The sequence below is a fragment of the Echinops telfairi genome, unplaced genomic scaffold (genome assembly GCF_000313985.2).
Source record: "Echinops telfairi isolate 266 unplaced genomic scaffold, ASM31398v2 ScPeMD7_7469;HRSCAF=8507_1, whole genome shotgun sequence".
Classification (NCBI taxonomy): Eukaryota; Metazoa; Chordata; class Mammalia; order Afrosoricida; family Tenrecidae; genus Echinops; species Echinops telfairi.
The window spans coordinates 8,547,248-8,555,545 of NW_022111373.1; the positions used below are offsets into that span (position 1 = coordinate 8,547,248).

The 8,298-nt window shown below is 55.2% G+C and overlaps 1 protein-coding gene across 4 annotated transcripts in view; it reads left to right on the forward strand.

The window, feature by feature from the left end:
- P4HA2 (prolyl 4-hydroxylase subunit alpha 2) overlaps positions 1–8,298 on the forward strand; it is a 34,707-nt gene that overhangs the window by 4,762 nt on the left and 21,647 nt on the right. For all 4 annotated transcript variants that reach the window (XM_045285154.1, XM_004696599.4, XM_045285153.1 and 1 more), the window contains exons 3-5: positions 6,101–6,200; positions 6,672–6,768; positions 7,130–7,281. In XM_045285154.1, coding sequence (XP_045141089.1) covers positions 6,101–6,200; positions 6,672–6,768; positions 7,130–7,281 — 349 coding nt within the window. The remainder of the gene's footprint in view (positions 1–6,100; positions 6,201–6,671; positions 6,769–7,129; positions 7,282–8,298) is intronic.

Genomic DNA, 8,298 nt, shown 5'->3' on the forward strand with positions numbered 1-8,298 from the left:
CTCAGCAAAGCAGGCCCAGATGGGATATCTAAGACACGCAATGCAAGGTGACAGAATTCACCAGCCTTAAGCTCAAGCAATGTATGAGGGACGCATCGACAGCATGGCGAAGCAGGTCTCCAAGGGGCCTCAGCTCTAACGACACGATCCACGGGCTGGCCTGGTCCACAGGTGGTGTAGCTCACAGGTTAAGGCAGAGAACTTAGCTCCAGCAGCAGCATGCACGTTCCAGCACGCTCTGGTCACCAGAGAGCAAGAGAGAGGGGCGCGGCCTTGCAGAGCCTTTTAACTCTTTGCCCTTCAATCAAACTGTGACCTGATTAATCCCACATGTTCCTATTGGCCAGGTTGGCACAATAAACCTAACTATCACACATGAGATAAAGCCTGCTCTGTCAGGACAACATATGCTCCCCCTGCCAATTTGGGCAGCCCATGCTCTGAAGGGCAGGAGGCACCACTCAGTAGGGTTGTGTGGCAGCCAGCATAGCCTGGTACAAAGTGTGTTTGGTGAGTCCCATCATTGGGCTGGAGTCTGGACCATTGGTTTTGTTTAAGACAGCGGTTCTCAACCTGTGGGTGGTGACCCCCTTTGGGGGTTGAGCGATCCTTCCACAGGGGTCACCTAAGACTGTCAGAAAACACATTTCCAATGGTCTTAGGAACCGAGACACTGCTCCTCTATCTGTCTCCAGGAGGGTCCGCCCACATGCAGATACACCCACAGACAAGTATCCGGCGTGAAGACTGTTACCCATGTTACACCATGCTTCAAGACAAAATTTCATTTACTTGTCATTAGAAATAAACATTTCACAATATATAATTATATATATATTTGTGATGAATCACTGTGCTTTAATTATGTTCACTTTGTAACCATGAAAATCCATCCTGCATATCAGATATCTACATGGCGATTCATAACAGTATCCAAATTACAGTGATGAGGTAGCAATGAAAATAATTTGATGGTTGGGGGTCACCACAACATGAGGAACTGTATGAAAGGGTCGTGGCATGCGGACAGTTGAGAACCACTGCTTTGAGATGTCAGATGTGCAGAAAGCTCTCTCAACCCAGCGAACTGGAGATGATTATCTAATGTACAAGGCTTTGGTAAGGATTAGGTGGTAGACACGAAACGTTGCTGGAAACTGACTGGCCCTGCCTGGGTTCCCAGAAAGCAGAGCCTGAGGCAGAGCTTAAGTGTCTTAATGCTTATGGGAAGGGGCCAGGGGAAAGCAGGGTCAGGGAGGCCAGAAGCAGCCCCGTGGGCAGGGCTGGGCTTCGGCAAGCTGCCCCGCTGTCCAGTCGTTCAGGACACCACTGGGCGGGCGCTGGGGATGTTCCATGCCTCAGAGCAATTAGTCCCAGGAGGCCCCCAAGAGGGAGTTTATCTGCTGTGTGCCTGTGTGCTCTGCCCTTCCTTGGAAGCTGTCCCGGGTGAGGGCACTCAGGCTGCCTCACTGCTTGGTTACGCGACCAGAGCTTTTAGCAGCCTCTGGAGAGGCCCTAGGCAGAGTGGCATTTCTTGCGAGGTGAGCCTGGCAGTCATGGGAGGAGCCAGCGTCTCCGCCTGGACCTGCAGTCTCCTCCACGGTGTCGCCTCCGAGTGGCCGAGGACCCTGGGGACAGACAGGTGAGGCTGAGAGATGCCGAGGCCCTTCCAAAGCAGCATCGGATAGAGCGGCCGATAGGTTTTGTCTTTTTGTCTAGTGCTCTCTGTGAGTCCATCTTCTCTGCCACACCTCACTCAGCTTTGCCTGTTTTATCAGCCCAGGCCAGGAAGCAGCAGTCTGCGTTCAAGTACCTGGTAGAGAAAGGGGAAGAGCAGGTGCGTCGGCTCCCAGCGAAGGAGCGTGTTTTCTGTGCAAAGTGTCTAAAGTATGAACCCTGGAATTGTGGGATGGGGCTGGAGAGTGGGGCAGAGCCAGGGCTCCCAGGGTCAAAAAGGTCCTTTGAGCAGAGACATTTGGACTTTCTCCTGAGGGCAGCGCAGAACCTGTGGGGTTTCTGGTCATGGGGACGGGGCAGGGCTACAGGAGGGTTGCTGGGATGTGGGCAGCCAGTGCAGTGGCAGGGGTGGGGGGTGGGGGGTGGGTGTGTCAGGAGGTTGAGACCAGGGTAATGGCTGTGTCTTGACATCAGGAAAGGAGAATGGGCTGGCATCCACCCTCCCTGGGGTGCTGGGGGCAGTGGCTTTTGGTCTGACAGACATTCTGGTGGGGAGCCCCCTGGAGCCTTGGCTAGTGGCAAGTGTGCTGAGCATCAAGGCCCTCTGCTCCCCCTGCCCGTGCTGGCACCCATGGAGTCAGGGCCCCTGGGCGAGCCCTGCTCAGACAAGCTTTTGCCCCATTGCAGAAGGCAGGCGGCCCTTGTTCAGCACTAGCCCAGGGCCAGACCTGTTTGTTCTCGGTAAACCCATGTTCTGTCTCCAGGCTGTTAAATGCATTGTTAAAACCCAAGCTGCTGCATTTGGGCTGCAGCTGGGAGCTTGGCAGAAGGGCCTACAATGAGGTAAGCGGAGAGGCTAAGGCCACTGTTAGTTTTGCAGTTGGAAACATCTCTTTCTGGCCATCTGGCTGCAAACATCCTTTCCAAAGAGCAGGATTGGAGGGGCCTCTGGTTGTGTGTCTTGGAATTGCTCTGTACACACAGACAGGGTCAGTTGCCTGGTGGGTGAATCACTGTTGCTGAGGTGTTGGCAGGCTTTGGATAACCTCCCTGTGGGGGTCCGAACTCTGGGGCTGACACACCCTGCGGGGGTGTATTTGAGAAGGGCCTGTTCTTTTTATTCCCTTTTCACTGGAAGCATATCATAAAAGTATTTTTAACATTCTTAGGTGTCCTGGTGGCATCGTGGTTATGTGTTGGGCTGCCATCCACAGGGTCATCAGTTTGACTGCCTGCTGCTTCTCTGGCGAAAGACAGGGCTTCCTCCTGGTGTGAAGTTAGTCTCGGAAACCCGCAGGGCAGTTCTGCCCTGTCCTGCAGAGCTGCTCTGAGTGGACTTGATTTGATGGCAGTGGGTTTTTGCATTTGAATTGGACTTCTTGGACAAAGATTGGGAGAGACAACCATGGGAGCAAGGGAAAAGCACTTCAAGATACAGTTAGATTTGTGACCTTGAATACGTATACATGCCTTTTCCATCACAAATGGACTCGTGGGATACATAATTGGGTAGGAGCCTGCTTTTTCTCACTTACTGGCATGCTTTGATCTTTACTCTGTGCCAAATAGCACTATGCTATGAAACCATATGCTGTATGGGAGAAATGTAATTTCTGAAATCCTCCTATCTTTTGTTCCCTTGAACAAATTTGTGAGGAAGTATTATCTGGACACCTAGTACAGGCCACAGGAGCCATGGTGGTGCTGTGGGTTCAGCGCTAACCAAATGATCGGTGGTTCGCACCACCGGCCGCTGTGCAGGGGGAGGACCTGGCGCTTGCTACTGTAAGAACCCCTTGGGGACCCGTGGAGCAACCCTGCTTTGTGCTGCAGGTCACTGTGAATTGGAATGGACCCGAATGCGCTGGATTTGTTTTTGGGGTTTTGATACAAGCTGGGAGCTGTTCTGAACTCGGGGTATGACTCAGATCTCTAAGACCCAGTGTGGGTTTTCTGTGCAGGCTTGTAGTCACATTGTCTTCAAGGGACCTCAGCCCGGCTCTCTTTCAGGCCCACTCTGCCGGGGTTTCTAAGGGTCCTCAGGAGAGCTTTTGGCAGCACTGGACAAGTATTTCAGGGGACACTCCACATACATTCTTCTACCTACATTGTCCAAAGCAAGCTGTGGGTGTTAGGTGTGAGATGGGATGGCGGTGGGGGCAGCCCATGAAGTTGGTTAGCCTTTTCTGCATGGTGGGACCTAGTCCTTCTTGAATGCTGCCCCATTCCAACCTGACCCTAATTAGATGTTTATTTCTGCACCATGCCTTTTGTCATCCACTGGGCCCAGGCCCAGGCCCAGTGGGACCGGGCTCCAGGACTCCCCTTCCTAGGGTGGCAGTGTGGCTATAGCAGGCTGGGGGCTCCTGGACCTGCTCAGCGCTCTACACCAGCACAGTCATCCCTGCCCTCCCCCTGCCTCCTCCCCTACCAGACACATCCAGGGCAGGGTTTTTCAGGCTTTTGATAAGGTTTTCCAGAGGGGCATCTGGAGTTCTTCAGGGCTCTGCCTTCAGGCCGGGATGCACGGATGGGCTCATTCTAAGCCAGCACGGCACATTCCAGAGACATGACAGATGGTATTCATGTAATGAAGGAACTTGGCTCTTTTCCCTCGGGTGGGCCCGTATCAGGCACAAACCAGGGGAATGCTCACCAGGATGGCTGGAAAGCACAGAGGGGCTCCTCCCCACCCCCTCTGAGTTTGTGTCCTCATCTCTGAGGGGGTGGGCCGTTGCAACCAGCAACACACTTGGGGAGCCGTGCTGGTTTGTTCCCTGTGCTGCAGTCCTGAGGGGCAGCCAGCTTGCCCGTCCCTGTCCACAGACATGTCTCCCTGCACACACGTACGTGGGAGAAGTGCTCTCCTGAGCTGCCAAGCCTCTTCAGGTATAAGGAACAGACACCTACCCATCTAAGTGAAAGCTGCTTGTGGAATCCTGGCTCCGGGTGAGGAAGCAGGGCGGATAGGCTCCTGGGAGCAACCTGTGGCCAGAACCGGGCAAGCATCCAGGTCTGCTCACCTCTCACGACGAGCCTTCCTCTGACTCCTGACTCTGTCGTCAGAACTCTGTAGAGCCCCGTAGCCTAACACTGCCCGCCCACCCAGGCTCTGGGTGGAAAGCCCATGTCCTGTGTGGCTCTGTGTCCCCAGCTCCAAGCGCAGCGGCTGGCATGCTGCTGGCTCCGTCGGCAGGGGCATGACAAACAGGGTGTTCATTCATTCCCTCCCTCCTCTTCCTGAGAGAGGCCCCTGGCAGGAGTGGGGATGGGGTAGGGCTTGGGCCAGAACAGATGAGGAGTGAGGAGGTGACTGTGTGTCCACTTGGGTACAGCGGGCAGGCAGCAGACGTGAGCTTTGGTAAGGCTTACACTGACTTCTCTCAGTACACTTCCATTTGAGCACTTCCCTGGGCTTGGCTGAACCGGAGGCGGGAGGAGGAAGGCTGGCAGAGCTGGACCTGGATGGGTGCTGCCCCTCCAGTGTGGGAGTGTGCCCCAAGTGGGTCCAAGCCCGGCTCTTGGACATGCCTAAGAGGGTGCTCTAAGCTGGGCGCTGGGTCCAAGGCTTCCATTGTGCATAGAGCTATAGCCAGTGAGGCTGGCCCCATGCTGTACCCTCTCCCCTGAGCACTGGCCCTGGCCCTTTTTAGGCTGGTGAGCAGACAGAAGCTGGCCTCTCGTGGGCCAGCAGCCCAGTCCAACCTGAAGTTTTGGCCGATAGTGGCTCATTGATCTTTGTCTCTTGAGTGCCTAGCTCAGTGTCTTTAGTCAACATTTGTGAAGGAGGGTGGCTGCCTGGTGAGGACAGTGTCTGAGAGGAGACAGGGTCTGGGAATAGTATGGTTCGGGCTTGCCCACCATGGCCCCTCTTGGTGGACAGATGCAGATGGGCAAGGTGGTTTGATTCTTCCTCTAAGCCAGCCTTGTGCTGACTTGGGCCATGGTCATATGCCACATGGTGTCAAGTTCTCAGTCTGTCACTGTAGCTCCTGGACTGTCTGAGCTGGAGACTGTGTGTTATGTCTGGGCCCGTGGCATCTGACGTATGTGGAAGGAAGGATAGAGCCAGACTGGCAGTCAGGGAAATGAGAAAGGCAGCCCAGGACCAGGGACTGACAGACTGTTAGGGGCCAGAGGGGACCTTACTCCTAGAATGTTCGGCTGCCTCATGTGGCAGCTGGTTCGCAGGAGCCGAGAGGTGGGGCCTCTCCTGAAGGCAGTGGCTTCCCAGGGCAGGGGCCCAAATTGAGCACACATCATCCACACTCTATCTGATGGGTGAACGTGAATGTGCGTCTGAGTTTCAGGATGCCTGCCCAGGGCTCAGGCCATATTTGAGCCCGCGCCTGTGTTGTTGTGTGTATGGTACGTGTCTGTTCCCTGACTGTTGATCTAACGAGTGTCACTAAATGCCTTACAGACACTGACCTCTGTGACCATGAGACCCCAGGTGTCCGTGCTGCTGCTGATCTGGCTTGGTGTCCTGGGCTGTGTGGGGGCCGAGTTCTTCACGTCCATTGGTATGAGCCAGGAGGATTGGCCCTTGTTTGAGCTACCTTTGGGTCAAATGCCAGGGGGACTGCACAGCTGGGCCCTGTCCTCGTTCAGGGCTCCGTGGCCACACCCGCTACTCTCTGCCCGTTCTTAGGGCTCGTGGAGCTTGAGGTGCCCCAACAAGCTGGTGTGCTGTGAGCCCGTGCCCTGGGAAGTGCAGGCCGTCCCCCGACTGCGGGCCTTTCTGACCACCTTTCTCCCAAATCAGAGAGGGATTCTGAGCAGTAACCCCCCTGTGCCCAGTGTATTTATCCCGACACCCCACTCTCTGCATGAGCCGGGGGCCCGGACCCTCTGAGTGCCTAGGGTCCATGTAACAACAAGCCCCACCATCCAAGAGAGCTCCCCACCCCATGCTGGTGTCTGCAACCGTAGGGAGGCGGCGGCGGCGGGCGGTCCGTCCATTGCTCACCGGCCCCTCCTTGGCTCCGTGGCAGGGCACATGACGGACCTGATCTATGCAGAGAAGGATCTGGTGAAGTCCCTGAAGGAGTACATCCTAGCAGAGGAGGCCAAGCTCGCCCAGATTAAGAGGTGACAAATACCTTGTCTTCACACCCACTACCCGTCAGCCCTCCTGCCCTGCCAGAGCCCATGGAGGGTGCCCCAGAGATCCGGGGCTGGCCTGTGGGTGACTTCCTGCCGCTCCTCCAAAGTGCAGTGCATGGGCTAGGGAGTCACCCGGGTTAGTGAGTTTGTTTGTTCCCTGCTTTTCTGCCTAAGAGCCCTTTTGCTCACACCTCTTGTCTGGACACAGGGACTGGCAGTTTCAGCTGGGAGAGGCGACCTTACGAGATACCTCTCCATGAGAAGGGTCCCAGGGCCCGGTGGGAGTCCCCACAGGCTGAGGCTCGGTGGGGAGCCTCACAGCCTTCCCTTTCCTCCCGGTCCACAGTTGGGCCACCAAAATGGAAGCGCTGACCAGCAAGTCGACGGCTGACCCTGAGGGCTACCTGGCACACCCGGTGAACGCCTACAAACTGGTGAAGCGGCTGAACACAGACTGGCCTGCCCTGGAGGACCTTGTCTTGCAAGACTCGGCAGCAGGTGAGGGCGGGGAGGAGGGGCTTGAGCGAGTGGTGTGCTGGTGTGCTTCCGCCCAGGCCTCTGTGTGTCTGCTCCGGCTTGGGTCTGGGTGTGCTGGGCCTCTGTGGCGTGTGAGCATGGAGCCACCTCATCCCAGGACGCTGCCTTTTCTGTGGGGACCGACAGGGTCACTGTGAGGAGGAATGGACCATGGGCAGGGAGTTTGGTTTTGTTTGCTTGATGATGTGCTTTTTTGGTTTTACGACTATAGGACTGACATCCAACTCGATACCAGTTCAGTAGTGAAGAGACCCCAACCTGCTGCTGCTGAGTTGGCCCCACCTCGTGGCAGGCCCGTGTATCTGAGCAGAGAGCTGCTCCGGCGGCTTTCCGGGCTGTCAGCCTTGCGGCCAGGCGCCCTACTGGCACAGGGGCTAGGGGCTCAGCTGTTCACCAGAAGGTCAGCGGTTCATGGGAGGAAGATATGGCAGCCAGGAACTTTAAAGATTTCAGCTGGGCCAATACCAGAGGCTCAAGTAGGAAGAAAGTGTTTTGAAAATGATGATGGCAACAAATGTACAAATGTTCTCGACACAATGGATGGATGGATGGATGGTGATAAGAATTGTACGAGCCCCAAATAAAATGATTTAAATATATATATTTCAGCTGGGGGATTTTAGGGAGCCGTTCTTCTCTGTCCTGTGTGGTCACTGGGTCAGCACGACAGCCCTCAATGGCGATGGGTTTGTTTTCCTCTTTGGTTTGCATCTTCACAGAATCACCAGGCCTTTTCTTCCGAGGTGAGGTTAGACGGGTTTGCACGGCCAGCCTTTAGGTTAGTCACCGAGCCCCATGACTCTGTCCCAAGGAGACCTTATAGCACAGTGGTGAAGCATCCAACTGCTAAGGTACCTCACAGCAACACCCATTTTCATGATAAATTGTAATTCTTAATCCATTCACCTCGGGCTGTGTCCTATCAGAACCTTCGTCTTTCTACATTCAAACAGAATGTACAGGGTCCTTTATTTGCAC